The sequence below is a fragment of the Falco cherrug genome, chromosome 9, assembly GCF_023634085.1.
Source record: "Falco cherrug isolate bFalChe1 chromosome 9, bFalChe1.pri, whole genome shotgun sequence".
Lineage (NCBI taxonomy): Eukaryota > Metazoa > Chordata > Aves > Falconiformes > Falconidae > Falco > Falco cherrug.
The window spans coordinates 33,016,101-33,036,459 of record NC_073705.1 but is presented as its reverse complement, the minus strand read 5'-3'; the positions used below and the strand labels follow the sequence as shown (position 1 = coordinate 33,036,459).

General features: G+C 42.9%; 1 protein-coding gene across 3 annotated transcripts in view; it reads left to right on the top strand.

Annotated features, from left to right (window-relative positions):
* C9H10orf71 (chromosome 9 C10orf71 homolog) overlaps positions 1-19,290 on the top strand; it is a 32,890-nt gene extending 13,600 nt beyond the window's left edge. For 2 of the 3 annotated variants that reach the window (XM_055721260.1, XM_055721262.1), the window contains exons 2-3: positions 8,017-8,183; positions 10,086-19,290. In XM_055721260.1, the coding sequence (XP_055577235.1) occupies positions 10,262-14,911 (4,650 nt within the window). In that variant the 5' untranslated portion in view covers positions 8,017-8,183; positions 10,086-10,261 and the 3' untranslated portion in view covers positions 14,912-19,290. Of the gene's footprint in view, positions 1-2,953; positions 3,180-8,016; positions 8,184-10,085 lie in introns of those variants that run through there. The other variant, XM_055721261.1, reaches the window with a different exon arrangement.
* Positions 19,291-20,359: the final 1,069 nt, after the last annotated feature.

Here is a 20,359-nt window from a genome sequence, read left to right as displayed (position 1 = left end):
GGCTCCATCGTGCAGAAACTGGAGTAGGTGCCCAGGACTGCCTGACATGTTGGTGCAGAAGCAACAGCATGCTCAGAGGGAACAGGACCTGCAAGCTGCATCCAGGGTTTGTGCTGGGGCAGTGGGGCAGCATTCCTGGTCATGATGTTCCTCGCTGAGACTCTTCATTTTGACTGATCTGTTTTGAAGTAGTAACATTAGGACTTAGCCCGTTTCTCCAAAACTGAGAAATTATTCTTTGACCAGGCTTGTGAATTGAACGAAGCCATAGACAAGTAGCTAGAATTGCCACTTGAGGTGCGGAGAAATTGAGAAGGGCTGGGGAAGAAATGGCTGGTGACAGCAATGAGCTGCAGGTGATGCTATTGCCTGCCTGCAGTGTTCTTCAGAGGGTCTAGATGGTCTGGAAAAGCACTGCGATGACTGTATCACCGAGGTTGCTGAGGGACTGATTCAGCCAGAGTCACTGGCCTGTCTTTTAGGGAACAAGTGTGGGTTCTGCTTAAAACTCTTGTTATTTTCTTTTCTGTCTTTTGCATATATCCTTTACAGAATCACAAGAAGCACAGTAGAATGCTGCATTAACTGTAAAAGAATTAGGAACTGCCTTGGGGACTAACTGTTAAATCATGGGGACACACCAATGAATCAATCTCTGAATAGGAAGTGGGAGACTGCATTTCCCTGGGAAAAAAACACCTACTCCTGTTGCACAGTGAAAAGGGAACTGGAAGGAGCTGCCGTCTTGCTCAGGACAAGACCACTGTCTGGTTTTTGTTCCTCAAAAGGAGGAAAACAGTATGACCTCCAGAGATATTACCTGGGAGACAGGGTGGGTGGGCTCTCCCCTGCCCTCTCAAAGTCCTGCCATAGGTGGATAGTCCCATGGCCATCTTCCAGATAGCGGGCAGGAATAAGGCAAGCCACAGCCTTTGTCCTTCAACTGGAATAGCTCTGTTGTAATCACCGATAGTTGAGAAACAGTTTGTCATCAGAAGAAAGATGTTATGTGAATGGATGGTTGTATGCTTGAGTCATATGCTCTGGCATGTATATAAATGTGTATCGCCCCGCCCCGGCTCCGCCACACTGCTTGCTGGGGAACTAAGCTCTTTTGACTGCACTTGAAAACTATAGCAAGGTGTAAGTAAAGAAATAGCTCTATTCCTGCAGCCTGAGCCAGAAAACCTTGAAAACCAAAGCCTCCACCTTCTCTTCCCCCCTTTGATACATATATTTATTTGTCTTTGGTAACATGAGAGGTATTTCAGGATACTGCAGTATTTCAAGATATTGCATGTTCCTAAATCCCATGGAAATCAGTGGGTGAGAAAACCACTTAGAACTTGAAACAATTTTGAACATAGCACATATACATGGCTTAAATTCTTTTCTTTATAGAAAACAGATTCAGCAAAATTCTTGTCCAAAAGAACTACATATCCAGAAGATACAAAGGAAGGGAGCAGGTGAGACTACCAGTAAAAGAACACTACTTGTTTTCTGCAAGCCTATTATTTCCTGAGACTGCATCCTGCATGAGTGGGTGTGGGTCAGACTCTCCTTGTCAAGAAGCTTAAATGGTCTGAGTGTAAACTTGACAGTGCAGATGGTATCGGTGTGCTGGGGCTGATGAGGAGGGCCGTGTAAGTGGGGGATGGTTTCAGATTCCCCAGCCTGGAAAGCCTGGAAAGTGAGGCATGACTGGTTGCTAGCTGTAGATTTACTTGTGTAGGTCACAGAGGAGAATACACCTGCTTCCCTCTTGTGTCTAACATACTTGCTGGTATCATTACAATTTTCCTGTGACAGGGACTGGGACTGTTTGGCGTGCTCCTTCACAAGGCATCCAAGACATTTCATTTGTTTTCTTGTCCATGTATTTTTCTTCCTTTCCCCCTTTGTCATCTCCTGTCTCTAGCAATGCCACAGTACTCCACAACTTTCCCTCTACAATGGAAAAATCTCCTTTCTTCCACACAGCAATTGAAAACTCAGAAGCTTTCATCCTCTAAGCCTTGCTTGAGACTAAAATGAAAGGAGATGAGTATCTGTCTCATCAGCCAAAATCCTGTCAGTGAGGAGGCTGTACCAATGGAATATCAGTTGTCACCTTTAACTAATGAAGAAGGCTTGAGTCTTCATGATCTCAGACAGATATAGGTATCAAGTACCTGAGGCTGAGCTGAGATCTTTGCAGCAAGACAGTCACCTGCAAATCTGGGTGGAGTTCACTATACAATATAGTGCCAAGCTACAGCACCATACTCAGTTGAAAGGGTTTATTTGCAGAGGCTCATGGTAAAGTACCATGACCCATGAAGGACAGGGGGAAGGCACATTTTTTCCTTAACTGACAAAGGTTAAGCTCTTCTTGTGTGATTCAGAAAATATAGATTTGGTTCCCTGCCCTGCCACAAACGCCCTGTTTGATCTTGGGCAAATCAGTCAGTTGAAGCTGGGCCTTAGCTGCTGATCTGTAAATGAGACAGAAATCCTGCTTGCAGTGAGAGAGTTTGTAAGGATAAATAGCCACGAGGTGTTCATGTACCATATTACTGGGGAGCTGTATAAATATCTCAGTGTATAATGACTGACCTAGATACAGACAGTGGCCTTTTCCAGTCAGACATTTAATGCCAAGAAATGCACTGTTTGGGTTCAGTTGCTTAAATGTCACTTGTCTGTGCTGACTTCAGGTCATGGGAGGAGCACCATCCCTTTGCCTTGTGATTCTCATAGACTTGTGCTGTTTGTCAACTGCTGCACCTGCCCTGTGCCCGTGTTAGTCATGTGCTCTTGCCTTTGACTTTCTTCATCATGTCTGCATGTTACTGACTCTTCAAAGGCAGTAGGATAGGGCTCAGGTAATGGAAGGAGTGAACAGGAGTTGCAAGAAAGCCTCAGTCCAGATACAACCCTTTCTGAGAGACATCTCCTTCTTCCAGACTTGGCAGGCCTCTTGGCAGGATGGGGCATTTGGAGGACATTGGGAAAGGCAGTCCGGAGACCAGCTGGAAATAACTGTTGGGTGTTTGCCATTGAACCAGAAAGGGAAAGGTAGAGAGACTTGCCATGATTCTTCATAGCTGTCGCAAGCAGTCTCTGTTCCTCCCTTTTTTCTTCACGTGAGGTCTTCATCTCCCAGTGCTTGAAGCTTTGTGGTCTGAGCTGAAGAGGTAAGCATTGCAGCTGGGGCCTGGAAGAGGTTCACATCCTTTGGGGAAAGGACACAGAGCAGGATACATAACATAGTCATTAGCTAGTACACTCCCTCCTTGCATTCATGCTTCCACCAGGTTGCACTGACCTTCCTTGAGCTGTTAGTCTGATGAGCCCCCAGTTCCAGCTCCCATGGCAACAGATACACTAGCTTCAGTAGACCTCGTGGGGAGAAAAAGACTTCAGCTGTCTTTTCTTCAGAAACAAACTGTTTGATTAAACAAATAAAATCACTATCATATTCATTTTAATGGCATTTCCCCTAAAAGATGGTTGGAAATATTTTCTTTTATCATTTAGGATATTTACTTAGGGAAATTTCAACACAAGATCACACTGTTGCAATACTGCCAGAGTATTGTTTGACACAGAAAATAAAATTAAAAGTTTCAGTTAATGTTAAATAGCATACACCCTCTCTGACTTAAGGACAGTAATAATATGGTATTTTAACTATTATAGTATATATTACATGCTACTTCTCATGGCCTATAGTGTAAAAATAGTAAAATACTCTGAAACAAAATGATTTTTTTTTAGTTCTGAATGAAATGTTGAAATTTATAACTTAATTTCTCTTCAGAATCTTTATTCCATGAGAAATTTCAAGATCAATCTAAATGAGAACATCTTCCCATCCATCACGCACAAACATATTTCCAAAAGGTGATATTGTCCACAGGATGGAAATTCTGCTGGTCGGGCCTGGGACTGCACAACATCTACCACACAACTCTTAGGTCTAGGTATTCTAGTGAATATTGCAGAAAAGAGCAAAAATGCACTGCTATTGTCAGTGATGGGTGATACAGGTTAGAAAATCGGAATTATCCAGAGGACATGATTTGGTGACATAGCAGTGTGGTATCAGTTCCAAATCCCTTTCCTTCACATGTTGGTCTGAATGCCACATGGGGGTGAGGTTTGGCTCATCAGAGATGTTGGATTTCACTTTACTGTGGTTACAGTTGCTTATGTAGCCTTCTGGATAGTGCACCAGTGTCAGCTTAGGAAGTAGATGTATTTAGAGTCACCAATTCTGTTCTCAGTTATTCTACTGACGTCAGTAAAATGACTCTAGATTTATACCAGTGTAACTGAGAACAGAAGTTGGCCCAAACTCAAGAACAGTCTCTCCTCTTCTCTGGCCCTGGACAAGCTGTTCGAGACACAATTGCTGGGCCAAATCCTGAAGGGGAATGGACCCAGTCTACACTGGTTTGGTTCAGATACATGGTTCCTTCACCTTGCTTTCCAGTGCAATGGTTAAAGATCTGAATCTGGAATAGCTGAGGTCACCTTGTTCTCAATAGTAGTCATTTCTGTCAGTGTTTGGGATTTTAACCCTAAGCCGAGCCTGTCCAGTTCTCCGCCCTCCATAGCTGGAGCAGGTATTTGTATTTGAGCAAACCGGTTCCTCTTTCCCAAAGCAGAAGAATTTTCTTTGGCTGTCCCTTATGACCACAAAGTACAATGAAAGTGATCTTGTTGGATGAGGGAAATGGAGGTTCATGCTAATAGCTTTCATCTTATGACCACCTTAATCCAGAAGTTGCCTTTCTTGACAGTTCAGGGAAACGTAGCTGGAGCGCCACTGTCTCTTGCCAGGGAGCTCCCCTCCTTGATGAGGGTGTTGTGATCCTCCCGCTGGTCCATGTGCCCTGAGGGCTACTCAAAGAGGCAGTGTGCCTGGAGCAGCCAGGCATCAGGGCAGATCAGAGAGTGTCTGGCTCAGATGCAGCCCAATATGACCAGCCCACACACCTTTGGCAGTCCAAGCAGCCCAGCACAGAGGATATTCAGGTATTCTGCACCAGACTACAGGGGTTTAAAATTCTCCTTGACATCCTTCTGGGTCCTTGTCTCTGACAGGGACTCACAGGGTGACCCTTAACTCTCTGACACCCTTTTGTCTGTTTTCCTAAATGCGCAATGAAGACAGCAGTACTGTGATCATTGACCAACAACAGCACACTTAATAGCCGTCCATGTACTGATCACTGCCGCCATGCAGGCTTTTCTGGCAGTATCCAGGAGAGCTCACTGAGTCAGTGCTGCTCAGGCTAGCGAGGAGGTGCCATCAGCTGGGAGTACCGTCTCAGCCTGATGACACATAGCTGAACAGGCCTGTATCTATCCAGCTCTCTCACCAGATTATGAGCTCCCATGTGTGCCATGAACAAAATACACCTATGCAAAAAAGCCATCAATTCATTAGAGAGTCTCCGAAGTACTAACTATACATTGCCATGATGAGCCCCTGGAAGCCCAAAGCAGCAGTGTGTATGCAAGTAGAGCACGCCACTGAATAAACCTCAGCCAGCAGTCACCACAGGGCTCTGAGTTTTGGGCTGGAGCTGTGGATGGATGCCATACAGAGAGCACCACATAAAGAAACCAGATCACAAAGATTAAAACATCTCAGACCTTCCCTCCCTCTCTCTTCTCTTCCCATCCTCAAGGGAATGCAGTGCTGTTGACTTCATACTGCTATGCAGCTCCTAAGGTCACTGCCAAAATACCACCATGATGTCTCATGGCACAATATTTCAGCCAAATACCAGCCCAAGGGTCGGGGGAACCAACTGGTCCTTTCTGTATTGCAGCAGCAGTGATGTCACACGCTCCAGCCAAGTTTGCTGGTTTGCCCAGCTCCTGTCTAGTGAAAGAAGTTGACATTCAGTCTGTGCCAGGCCAGGAATAGTCTCTGTAATTTAACCTCCTCATCACAACTTGCTAGGCACTTAAGAGGACCACTGAAAAAAGCCTCCTATTTGAAAGAGAGTGGAAGCTGATTTCTGATTAAGCTCCTTGAAATCTGTACATTTATGCAAGTTTTTTTAGTAGCTCTTATCAGGTGATGCCTGCTGCAAACACCTCACGTGTTTCTCAGCGTCTCCCAAGAAGTTCCAGATGACCAGTGTTGCTTTCCTCTGTCTTGAAAATAGACTAAATTCAGACATTCTTAAATGTTTGATCTAGCTGAATCCTGACCTAAGCTCAAACTCTGCACATTGCTTGCTGGCTGCCATGTTTGTTCAAAAAGTTAAAAAAATTGGGACTTCACCAGGTTATTAAACCAGCCATGACCAGCTTCTTTGCCCAAAGTTCAGAAGCTGCCATCATACCTATACAAGGGATAGCTAGACCAGTACAGTGCTGCTGTTTCCATCCAGTCCCAGTGGTGATCTGCACCCTGAACACCTGGTGCATATACAACTTTTCCAGCTTGAAACATTACACTACCCAAATACTAGTATTATGGCCAGGCTAGATAAGGATCTTCACAAGGATTCCAGAGACAGTGGCAGTCACTATTCTTCTTTTCATCAGTGGCACTGAGTTGTTTTTGCAACAGTGACCCCATCTAGAAAATGATTGCTGAGATTACATCATGATCTCCATGTTTATTGTTACTCTACTCACTTTTCAGCAAATGTTCTCAGTTTACAAGGGACGAGATGTTTCTTCAGACCTCCGTCCACGGGATCTGAAAGCCAAGCTTCCTCCTAGCTCAGGCACCACCACCACTAAATAGCGATAAACACTGTGCCACTGGAATTTAGGCAAAAGCCCCGCTGATGAGTGAGCCAGAACATAATCACAATCTTCCATGGCTGTGTTGGCTTTGCACATTTAAGAGTACCACAGAAGCAGTAAAATTGTAATTTAACCTCTGAGTGAAGATAACTGAGTACACATCTCTGCAAAGAGAATGCCCTTTTGCATCTGGCTGCAACCAGACACAGCACAGGATTTTTTTCTTTGCTTTTACTTTTTTTTTTTTCATAGACATATTAAGTGTTCCACAAAAAGCTCTGACTGGTACAGGCTTGTCCCTAAACTAACACTAACAACAGTCCTTCCCCAGGTAAAGTGCAGGAGACCATCCCAGTGGGTGAGCCCTTGTTGCCACTTTTCCAAGTGTGTTTTGAATACCACAGGCTGACACAAAACTTTCCTTCAAGAAGACCCTTGCTTCAGGAAAGTCTACTGTGTCTACACCTATCTACACCTATATGATTATCTGCATTTCCTCAGGGCCAGGCAATTCTCCTTGTAGGAAATGAATATATTCTTGAAACAATGAAGCAAACTAGCCTGAACCTGTGGGTGTCTCCACAGCAAAAGGACAGCAGCAAGGCATGTTCACCATAGCTGAGCTTTCCTTTAGCATCTCCTGACTCTGATTCAGGCATGGAAGCTAGAAGATGTTTTATTTACTGCCTCTCACCATCCCAGCTGTCCACCTTTCCTCTCCTTTACAACAGGGACAACAAAAAGGATGGACTTTCAAACCTCAGCTGCATTAGTTCCCAGTCCACCAGTTTGACACCTGTCTGTACTTGTTGGCAGCAGGAAATCATGTATGTGTGGAGACACACGTTTTCTTCTGCAGTCCCTCTGAACAACTGGCACAGCAGGGACATAGACAGCAGCAGGGGACAAGACATCTGCCCCTTCTTTTTAGCCTGGAGACATCACCCAGGCTTTGCAATGGGCAGACTGCAAGGAAACTATTGCTCTCTCAGCTGTTAATCTCTGCTGGGGCTACTAGAAAGTGCTGGAGATTGTGGTAGCTGTTTGCTAGGAACCTGACTGCACTCTGCAAGCTATTGAATCTTCAAGGTATCTGGTTATCACTCTGGAATATATATCTGTCTCTTTTGATTAAAAAATCCTGTAAATCACTCCTAAAAAGGTTGTAAAATGTGAATGAATAAATGAATGAATGAATGAATGAGCACCAATCTTCAGATCATGCAAACAAATGTCTTTGTTTTCAAATTGCAGAGTTAATTTAAGATCAAAAAATGCTGAAGGTCGGGAACATCTCAGGACACTACTTCTGTCGAATCTACATGGACTATTTCTCCCTCCTCACTAAAGATGGTCAGAAATTAAGCCAAACACAAGCATGAGAGGGAGTTCTAACGATGTGAAACAAAATTACATGGCAGGTATGTACCTGTACTTCCCACTCATATAACAGTTAAGAATCAAAACCAAGAGCAAGATGGCCTTTCATTTGTCTTTTCTTGTTGCATTATACACAAAAATATATGTGCAGTGGGGGTAGTGAAACTCACTTTTAAAAAATCTTTTTACAAAGTAAAATGGAGAAGCTCTGTTAAGCTCATTTTATAACTGGTATAAATCTATTGTAGTTCTGCATAAGTCATTGGAATTGTATTGCTGGAAGGACAGAATCAAGATTCACAATGATACTTTGAGTCTAAAAATAGGTGGGCTGAAGTTTTTCAAATAGAAAAGGAAGGTGAGGAGTGTTTCCATTTGAAGAAACAATCGAGTCTGAGTAATTCAGCTGATTAAGCCCAGTTTCTCTGACTCTTCATACTGTGACCAGCACTGAGTCACCATAGGGAAAAATGTGCCCTTTCCAAGAGTCTCGCTGAGATGAGCCAAAGTAGAATCATGGCTTTGGACAGCTGGAGCGGCTGAAGTCTGGATCTGGATTTCATTGCTCAGTTCTATGATGGATCCAACCTTGAAATGGAGACAGCTTCCACTTGCATGGAAGCTAGAAGCTGCTGTAGATGTGAACTGTGATGTCTCAGCTCGGTACAAGTTCGTGATGCAATTGTACTAGGAAATGGAGATACAGATCAGACTTTCCTTAAGAAGGTGGTTTTAGCTAGCTCTTGAACACGCTTTTAAACTGAGTCTTGATGTAGTTTAGTCAATACCCCGCTCAAACCATTGAAAGTAAGAATAAGTATCTGTAGAGTTTACAGAGTAAACTTTAAAGAGTTTTAGCATATAGATTTCAAGTATAGCTGAAGGGTCTATTTTGCTTTTACTTGTTCCATCCAAAGATTCCCCCATCCTGTCTTCAGATTGATGTGGAGACAGACAGAAACCACAGTGCTGTGGTCCCTGACTGTGCATTGTAACCAGAGATTAATGGAAGGCTGTGATATTTTATAATTGTGTTGAATGGGTTACCTTTTGCTCTCAGTAGTTCTGGAACTGAAACCAAATGTTCCCTGTGCTCCTTTAGTGGGTCTGCTAGAGTCCCCTAGGCACTCCTGCCTTCTGCTGGCTAAGCTGATATTAGCAGCTCTTCGGTTTCAATATACTAACCCAACCATACCTGGATATGGGTGGCTAAAGGATTTTACCTCAGCAATATTTGCTTGGAACATTCTAATGCACAGTAAATCCTCTTTACCTGTGGTGCCATCCTGCTTTCTCAAACAAGGGTTCTGTTCAGGGTAGTTGTCACAGCAAAACTCCAGCCTCATACAAGCAGGTTCATCTCTATAGATTCAATTTTCTGCAGCCATGAGCTAACAGATGAGTGAGAATTGAATCTTCTATAATAGTTTTATTTTTCATAAAATATTTTAAATTATAATTATGATGTCTTGCCAAGTAAGTTTTACCAACTTTTCTTTCATTTTGGACATTGTGTGCAATGTTATACCCAGTGACATTCTTTTTTTAAGTAAGTTTTCTCCTTTTTTATTACTAATTCTTCCTGGTCAAAAAATGGCAAACCTTCTTAGCTAAATACATGCACAGAACTTGGAATTGTTTATGGTTAGAGGTACGGAAAGGGAAGTGCTTAAAATTTGGCTCTCATATCCTTGTTTAAGAGCCCAAGTAAAGAATCTGAGGTAAGACCACTTTTTTTAAATGGCACTTTCCAGTAATTAAACTATCTACCATGAGCTACATGAATGGACCAAAATAACAATTATTTTTCATGTGTGTTGGTAGCATCTTGTTTAAAATACAGGTAGGAGCAAGTTAATCAGTGACTGATATATCTGGGAAACACGCTCTGTCTGAGAGTGTTCATACAGAAAAATGGTAATTTACAATTTTTGGCTTTGCAGAGAAGAAAGTTTCCTTCAGCTCTTCTGTAAGATGAATCGATGTGCAGCAGCACCGTCTGGAAGAATAGCTTTGTGCTTGTGAATTGCAAACAGCTGGAACCACCCCACACAGTCATCTGCCCATTTGACACCTGAAATTAATCCTTTGGCTAATTCATTCATGACTCCCATGAACAATGCAGGGAAATAAGAAACATACGGAAGGACATAGTGACTCCTCAAGTATTGGGAGTCTCCTGGATGATACAGACAGAGAGGTAAGCAGCCTCACAGACCGGGCTTTCAAAAGTTTGTGTGTGGCAGAGCTTGAAGACTCTTACAATGAACCAGATCTCACCATTTCACCTGACTTCGCTCTCCAGTTCTCCAGTAAATTTCACCCAGGGACATTAAACCATGCCATCAAGAAAAGCAATATCTGTAACAAGCTAACAGCAAGAAACAATGAACATACAATATGGGCTTCCACATTCCAGCAGCTACCAAAATGTGCTCCGGAGGAGAAAAGGATTGCTAAAAATAACACCTTTGCCACAGAAGGGAAAAAACTGAATTTGCCAGTCCCTGGTCCAAGGAACAATAAACACATTTCAAAAGTGTCTTCATTGATTAAGACATTTGATAAGACTGCAGACCAAGGGTCAGGAGGTTCCCTGATAGCCATTAAGCAGCCCATTAAGAATAGCTTTCAGAAATGTAAATTAAATCATGGAAATGATATGGCTTGTTGGGATGACACAGACATTTTAAGCATCCACAAGGAACTTCCTGATTTTTCTGAGGCTAGTCAAGGTAGCCACTGTCTCAGCAGCAAACATGAGCCACAGAAAAGGCCTAATAAAATAGACATGAGTTATTGTGGTTCTGATGGTTGTTATCCTGTGCTGATTGAGATGTCAAAAGTAGCCAAGTCAAATTTTTCCCGTTCTTCTAAAAAGGCTTTAAAAAGCAGAAGTGTGAAAGTTAATGAGCCAGCAAAAAAAGGTAATTTTCTTCACAGTGAGAATAGTGCTTTTGAATCATGGAATGTTCATCATAAGAAACTGACTGAAAAGGAGGAATTTGTTGATATAAAAATGAAAAAGGAAGGTCTTACATACCTGGAAGAAGCACCATTTTTCAAAGGATCCCACACACATGAACATAAATTGCCACCAGTCAAAACCACTGTTACTAAGAAGCAGGAGAAAGATTTTCAGATGAAACCAACTCCACCAGAAGCTGCTTTCAGCACCCCTCTCCCAGCTGCATGTGTACCTCAGGGCCCCCTCCCTTCAGAAGCTGAATTTCCTGCTGCTCTTCCTCCCACACCCCCGCCTAGGAGCCATGCACACCAGGGTCCCCCTCAGCAACCTCCTGTCCTGCAAGCACTTGCTCTTCCAGCCCCCACACAGCAGGGCCATCCCCCAACACCCCCTACCCCTGAAGCCCCTCCTGTGCCCCCACTCCCAGTGCCAGCTCAACTTTCCCCTCTTTCCATGTCCCAAGCCTCCATCTCACCCCAGTCTGTGTCCTACAGGATGGTTTCACCCTTACCCATGTCCCAGGCAGACAGCCCTCCTTCACCAAGACCCCTGGCCACCTTAGCTGAAGAGGAGACCCTCAGTCCCCAACTGAGCATTACCTGTCCACCCTGGAGGAGACAGAGGGTTACAAAAGGGGCAGCAGAGAGGAGACAGACTTCAAAGGAGAAGTTCACAGCCAGTGAGACGGGCCCATTGTCTGAAAAGGTGACCGGTGCGGAGCCTGGTCTGGATGTGACTCCTTTGGCTAAACAGGTAAACTCCCCTGGATCAATCAGTCCCTCTTTCAACATCACTGAACTTTTAACACCCATCATACCACCAAAACAAGAGGTGGATGCTGTTGAAAGTGAGCTGATCCTGCTGACACTTCCTCCCACCAAAGGCATGACACAGAGAGACCATGACGGGAGCACGTTTGGCGATTACAGGTCTCGGGATAGTTACAAATCGAAAGCATCAAGTCTGTTATTCAACTTGAAGGATGTGCGTAAACGTGTTAAAAGCATTTATACCCCTTCTCCCCTGTTAAGGGCCTTAGAGGAGAAAAATAGAACTAGGGAAAATATACAGGAAGGTACAAAAATTAATGCCTCTCTCTTGACTTTCCAAGAAAAAGATAGCAAAAATATTGCAGAGAAAGATGAATCAAGTGATATAACCTCCGTATTGTCTGGCAGTGTTCATGAAAAGGACAATAAAACTGATTTAACCGGACACTTTACAGACAATTACCTGACTTTGAGCTCACCCCAGACAACAGCAGACCTTACATTTTACCAGACCGGAGACAACTTGCAACAAGACAATTCAAAACATGAAGATCTGGTTAAAAACACAAGAGATAGTGAAAACTTCTCCTTGTTCAGACATGAATCAAATAAACTTGATTTAAGAAAATGTCTGCAGTATCCAGCACTGAAACCATTCAGTAAAGACAATGCAGATACAACAGCTGGGCAGCCCATGCAAAATCCCAGTGTCCAGGATGAGGAAAATAAGAGACAGCCTGCTATTCAGAATGAAAACTTTTCCTTCAAAACAGTCCCAAACCAACTCTCACCAGCAGAGGATGTGCCTTACAGTGACACCCAAACCAATATGGTGGTACCTGGCCATGAAGCACAAGGCAAAAGAAGCACTAGTTCTTCAGAGCAATCTTTTGTCTCCACAGTAGAGCAGCCACTTCAGGAGGAGCAGTTTCCACCAGTGCCCCTGATGCAGAAGGCATGTCTGCAAGAAAGCCAGAGGAGTAAGAGTGAAATGGGTGCAGACAGTAAGAAAAGCCACAAGGAGAGAGGGAAAGCAGTTGGGGAAGATGAACTGCAATGTTATGCTTGTATCAGCTCTGGTACTGGTACAGCAGAGAAGCAGGAGGGGAAGGTTACTGAGAATGAACAGAAGAGCTCGATGAAAGAGAAACTAAAGAGAGAAAAAAGGGAAGAGGCCAACAGCATGGATACAGCTCCTGACAGCATAAAGGACTTGTCCATCCCCATGTCTGAGGAACCACAAACACCACCATCTTCAAGCTCAACGAAACCCAGTCTGTTTATGATTAAAGACAACACATTCAGGTCACCTCAGGTAATAAGGGCTGTTAAGCTGCCCCTGTTCAGGTCCTTTTCCCTGGATGATACAGTAAGCAGCAGTTACAAGGAAATGGAAGGTAGGTTTATGCCCCCAGCAGAGCACAACAAGCAGCACCGAAACATGTTGCATGCCCAGGAGGTGGGCTCGTTGGCATCAAGGCGCAGAGGGCAGCAGAATGTGAGGGATGGAGCAACTGACAGAGGGAAAGAGGCCAGTGAGGCTGGATCTACTTCAGCAACACTGGATCCCAGTCTTCTGGAAGATACAGAGAGCTTTTCATTAGGGAAGCTGACAGAAGAAGATGAAGAGACTTGTGCTTTGTTAAATAAAGTTGGGAAAATGAATGAAAAGACTGTCTGCAGAAGGAAAGAGAAGCCCCAGACTAGGAAGGCACGACACAGCTTAACACAGCCAAATTTAGGTCTCGAAAATGACCAGGTGCGAAACAACCCCATCTATCCCACAGAAAGAAAGACAAATTACTTCAAGAATCATCATTTGTCTAATCGCAGAGGTGGCTCTTGTGTGAAAAAAATAATCACTAGAGAGCCAATTTCCCCTGGGACTGGCTTCGTATCAGAGGACCACATGTATTCTCCTGTACCCCATGAAGCTTCACAGGACATTCTACATACAGAAGGTGCACCGGTTTTGTTAGACAGTCTTGCATGCCCTGCTTTTACAAGCACCTGGTCAGGCAGCACGATGCACTCTCTTGCTGCCAGCTCATCATCAGACAAACCAACAATTTCTGTCCTTAGAGAGACCGAAGATGTTATAAACCCTGCTTTGCTGAACATGGCAGTGAAAAGCCAAGCTGATATGCCTGCAGAAAAGATACTTGATTCAGCACAGAGAAATTTTCTTTCTGATTCTGCGGGGGAAGCTGAGAGACTGGAGCTCAGGGGACCTGGGGAGAGAACAGCAGGCAAGCCTCCTGCTGTGCCACCAAAAACAGAAAAGGCTCTGCGGAGAGCCAAAAAGCTGGCAAGCAGGAGAAAGAAAATACAAGAACAGGAGAAAAAACATCAGACTGAGTATATAGATGCTGTAGGGAGAAAGCCTTCTCATTCTGGACAGACACTAGCATTTCCTTCATCCTTGGGTTATTCTCCTCCCCATCCTGCCCCTCACTCCACTATTACTCCCACAGAAACCAGTACAGGAAGACCCAGTGGTGCATCAGCAGTGAGCCCCTCACTCTCTTCAACCCAGCGCAAACTCCTCCAAGACCCTGACTCTGGTCAATACTATGTAGTTGATTTACCAGCTGAAGTTAATTTAAAGACATTTTATGACCCAGAAACTGGCAAATACGTTCAAGTCTCAGTCCCTTCTTCAGAAGGGAACTTACACCAGCCTCCCTCTTCAGAAATTATGAATTCTTCCTGTTCCTCCTACCCTAGAGTGCTGCCTTTACCAGCTGCATCTGTAGCAGTGCTGAAGTCACCTTCTCAGCTCTCTGAACCTACCTGGTCAATGCCGGCTGTGCCAGGAGAACAAGCTGAACTACCTGAAGATGGCCAGCAGGACTACAGATACACTGAAGCTGTGGATACTCAGCCCTGTATTGAACCAGCCTCTTACTCCTACAGTCAAGATGCTGAAGAAACTCAAGTTTGCTTAGAAAAGGGCATGAGCCCAACCCCAGATACTGACATAGTGTCCCTCACCGATTTAGATGATTTCGCTGCTGAAGGAGTGTCTTGAAAACTGAAGTAACAAAATATGCCAGCTAGTGTTTTTAAGAACTGTTTGAACAGACACATGCACACAAAAGCACATGCAGATTTGATGTTTGTACAACACTTTATGTCTGAATCTCATTGTGGTTTGTGTGGGAAGGTAAATGAAAGCTGATCACATTGGAAGATGTGAGGTGATCACTCTGAAAAAGAGTGAAATAAAGTAAGCACCAAATTATCAGTGAGATGAAGGGGCAATGCCAGCTAAACAAATAAATATGACAGTATGAAGCCACTGCTTGCTGCTGCTGCTGCTTTGCCATTATGGTGGCTGGGATTGCCAAAGCAAGTGTCCTTTTGCCCAGATGCGTTGCATGATATATGACACAAAGTAAAACCTATGAGAGCCTCCTGTCCGTCCTATAAGACCTGGGACAGAAGTCGCATCTCCTGAACTTTCCTCACTCACTGCCTTTGAACTATATTGACAAGTAGAAAGCACATGGCTACAAATATGCCATAAACCCAAGATTCATTTTTTGCACACACTGATTGCCCAGATGTTATTGACAAGAAGATTGTACACTGGATGCACCATACAACAGCCATGTCAAAAACCTTTAAACAAGTTGCAGCTGCTGTAGACTTCTCATATACTTTTGCAGTATCCACTAATATGCTGTTTAATTATTTATATTTCTTGATAATCTACAAATAAATTCCCTAGAGTCAGGGGTTATTTATAATGCAACTTAAAACTTCAACTTATCTTGATACTTGACCTGAAATATTTTGGTAAGGAGCAAGGCTGAACAAAATCCCATAACAGTATTTGATTTTTCATTAGGATGAGAAGATCTTTGCTTATTATAATTGAAATGCTTTTTGTTTTGTTTTGTTTTGTTTTGTTTTGTTTTGTTTTGAGGCTCCCACTGAAATACAGCACTAACTTTTAAAACCTGAAACACATACCTAGTTTTGGTCTCATAAATTGTGTGGTTTAAAAACAAACAAACAAACAAAAAAAGGAGATACAAAACATCCAAAGTATTAATTTCTAGAAAAGTGCTTCTTTGGATAATCACTTTTCTTTGACAGCTCTGAATCAAAATATCACTCATCCTTGTGTAAGCTCTTTTCTATCATCATAAATAATGACAGAACCTTGGTGAAAAGATGGAAAAATTGAATGTAATGTGCCTGGTTATAAATATCTATATTTTGAGTACTGGTTTACTTTTTCTCTGTCTCATTTTCATATTGTTTTCCCCAATTAAAACTGAAGTGCAGGAGCTCTGAGGAAGAATTATACCAGTGACTGTCGGCCTGATTCACATCTTAGGCTCTTTTTATGGGATTGTTTTAGGTGAAGTGACTGACTCTTGACTTCATGAAAAGAAAGGAAAGAATCAGACCTTTTGTTTATTTAATAAATATAACGTGGAGATGTGACACTGGCACTGCTCCACTGTCCCGGCTTGAATATCTATGATAGAGGTTTTCTTCAGTAAATTCTTAATTTCCCAGGACCGAGGCTGCTCCCAGAACACAACACTTGGTTGGTTGACTCATTCCCTAACCTAAACGCAGCTTCTAGCCTTCCTCCATCCTGAACAAGAGCCATGTGTTCAGAACCTGTCCTGATCCCATTGGACACTTCCCCTCATCAGTGCTATTTCCTAAAATGTTTCCCTTAGAGGGGCTAGACAAACACTAAGGGTATGTCTTCATTGATTTCAGTGGGGTTTGGATTTGCCCTTTAATGATCTAAGTTTCATTTCACCTGTTACACAGACTTGTGTCAGATTTGCCATTTTGTGATTTGGCAGGGCTGGTTGCAGCAGAGGTGTGGGGTGGAAATGGAGAAGCTTTCACTGGTTTGGTTCGGGTTGTGAGCACATTCGACCAAATATACATATTTGTATAAATATTTATTGTTCAGTTTCCACCCTTGAAAATTTTCAACACCTGACCAGTTAAAGCCCTGAACAACCTGGGCTGGCCTCAGAGCCGACCCTCCTTGACCAGGAGGTTCATCCAGAGACCTCATGAGATCTCTTGCAGCCTGAATAATCCTATGATTCTATTCTGCAAACATTAAATTTTTTAAACCAACTTTGACTTCAAACTCAGAAAATGCAGTCTCCCTTGAGAAATGTCTCATTTTGAAAGAAATAAAGAACTTGAAAATTGAGAGTGTTTCTGTAAGATCAATTTTCAAGTTGTTAGATTAAGGGAAATGACTCCTATTATAAATATTTTTGCTATTTGTAGTTACAAATAATTTGCTAAACAGACACGGTGCCATTCGTGTTGCACTCCTCTGTTGCTGTCTCTGTATACAGCATAGTGTCTATCCAGTATTAAGCAGAATGTCATCTACATGTTAAATTACAGATAAATAGATCTATTAAAGTTTTCCATGGTGCATTTAAACAGAACCTATGTAATCTGAAAGCCTAGCAGAGTGCACAAGCCATTTTTTTTTGTTTGATATTATAAATTTAAATGCCTTTAAGAGCCACAAGTTAAGAGGTAGGCAGGCTCTCAGAGGACAGGATAAAAGCTCCTTTCCAAGGGGAGACTGTGGATACAAAGTGCACAGATAGAAAATAGATGGTAATTTGATAAGCAAAATATACAACTGCATTTAAAAAAATCCCTTTTGCTTGGTTAACTGTCATTTGGTGGATGTGCACACTTGTCCTTCTGCACCTCTTTTATTGAGGGGCTTCTTAAATTCTTGCTGTAGAGAATGGGATCCTCCAATATACTACCTCTAGGTACGTGAGGAAAGCAGAGTGTATTTTTTTACTCTACTGTGAAGGTAAACTGAAATGTGGGTATCTGAAAAGGAGCCAGTCCTAACTTGGATACCAAATACATTTCAAGTAGGACTTCTTTATTTTGGCTAATCCTTTCTGCTAGCTTAAGGGAGCTGCCTCCACAGTGAACTGTGTCTCTGAATACGCACATGCCCCAGAGAGTTTTGACCTAGAGAACTTGTAGCTAAATGAAACAGACAGAACTGGGGAGTTTTGAAAACAAAAAAGGAAGTGGCTCCCATCATGTACCCAGAGCTTTCCCTACAGCGCTTTGCCACAGGGAGTGAATGAGTGAATGGTATTATAAAAGTGTTGCTCCAGGTCCCAGCCTGCTATTGACTTCATTTGAGTATGAACCCACCAGCAAACCTATGGCAAATTTCTTCCTAGGCCATAGGAGTGCGTGTGTGTATAACCAACACATGCACACACAGAAACCACCCTATATATATAAAAAAATTATAGATATATAATATACCTATAAAACTGCCATTTGCCTATCAGTATAAGACAGCAGTAATGCCTGTGATGGTGAACACAAAATGTTTGTGCTTTAAAAGGAAGGCAAATGACACCTTTTCAAATAACAAATATTTTTCTTTCCTTGACCTTTTCTGTTTGTGTTTGTTGGTCCTTTTTTTCCATTGCTGCTGTGGGAAACTGGGATGGAAGTGGTCATTACTAGGCAAAATGACAGCTGTGACTTGACCTCTTTCTTGGGGGGGGGGGGGGGGGAGGCTATGGGAAATGTGCAATTGTCATGAAAGCAGTTGTAGGAAAGCACTCTTTCATGATGCAAATGACAGTGACATTAAATCATAGGTTAAAGAGGTGTTGGGGCAAATTAAGCTGAATTTTGTCTTGCCAGCAGACAGTGATTAGAACTAAAGAACACAGCAGGTTCCTTGCAAACACAAAAGCACAGCAGGCTGAAGGAAAGAGAGGGCTTTCACACCTCCCTTCTCCTGCAGGTGGCCTTTTTTGCATGTTGCATTTCTTGGTGCCCTGAGGCTCATTTACAGTGCTGGTTCTTCCTTGGCAGATGTGACTGAGGCCAAACCTGACTTACCTAGGCTTTGGCTCTAGGGCCAGAATCACCTCTTTCTCCTTCTGGGGCAACTGCAACGCCTTCCAGTCCTGTTGCCACACAGCAGACTTGGACTGCCATCCCACAGCCATGGCTGTCCCAAGAGCTCAAATTTCCTTGTGCAAAATGCTGGATTTGTTTCAGAGAGTGCTGTTTAACTGAAACGCCCTACATGCATGGATTTTTATCAAGTCCCCCTTGGGTGTTCAAGTGCCTTCCTAAGTCATCTGTCCAAGAAAATATGTGTCATCGGCACGTTCCATCAATGCAACTGTATTTGCAAATAAGTAATTATTTATTAGTTCATAAACAAAATAAATGGGACTTGTTTTACAATACTGGAATGACTTCTAGCCAGCTTTTTCATTGTAATTATGTCTCATTGTAATTTTATCTCAAGTTATGCCAGCAGAAGAAGTTGACAACATGGGACTGTCTGTTCATGCGTGCACATGTGTGGTACACAATTAAAAGATCTACTCGATGACTGGATGTGGGCTTCATCCCTCTTCCTCCGCCTCCTAAAGAAAGAGAGCAGGAAGCTGGGCAGAAACACTGTGGCCTAAGACTCCTGCAATCATTCCCACCCTTCCCTGCTGTGTGAGGCCAGCAGTCTGGCCAGAGGACCTGGGGATGTGCTGTCAGCACCCAGTCCAGCAGCACTGGAAGGGCATCACCTTCTCGCCACCCTGCAGAGGACATCAGGGATTTTGCATTCCCTGTGCCCCATCCACCTGGGGGAAGTTATCAAGCACGTAATTTGGTGTAACTTGTCTTTTTCATTACTAACCAGTCCTGCAGACTGTATGTAGTCTCTAAAGTCTTGTCAGAGATGGTTTTACATTTCTCCTCAGTTTCTCTTATTGTCTGTTGCATTATGAAACACGGTGGAGACTCTTCTCAAAGTGATCTTGGTTCAGTCCTTGTCCAGACCGGCTGTTTTATTTAGACCTGCTCTGCTTTGATCCCTGACTAGCCAAGCAGTTCTTACTGACAGTGGAAGTGTTACTGTGGTTTGGATATAAGAGCACATAAACAGAAAAGATAGCTAGTTATGTTTTTACCAGAAATACACTGACAGATTCGCATATCTGTATCTGGGGGATATACTGTTTCCTTTCTGAGTAAAGAAACAACTCTTTAAGTTTGATCCTCTGTCTCGCTGAAAAGAAGCATGAGAAGCTGGTGATATTGTACATGATCGGTTACATGGGCTCTAGTGAATGCACACAAATGTGTAATTTGGAGCAACTGGTGAACATCAGTCATTTTTATTAAAGAAAGTCGGCTTCAGAGACTTACAGGAGACAGAAAGAACATGGAACACTTGAGTAAATTGAACTTCATTGTGGGTTTTTTTTTGTTAAATGCTCATTATAGCAACAGAGGTCAATGATTAATTTATTTTGTCTTTAGAATGATTATTCTGGTCTTATGATGATCCTACATTCACTACTGTCCCCTGATATTAAAAATAATATTGTAATTATGGGGTTTAAATGGGTAGGGAATAGCTGAAAATGACCTGTGGTCTTCCCTTGCTTCTTTTTGATATTCTCAA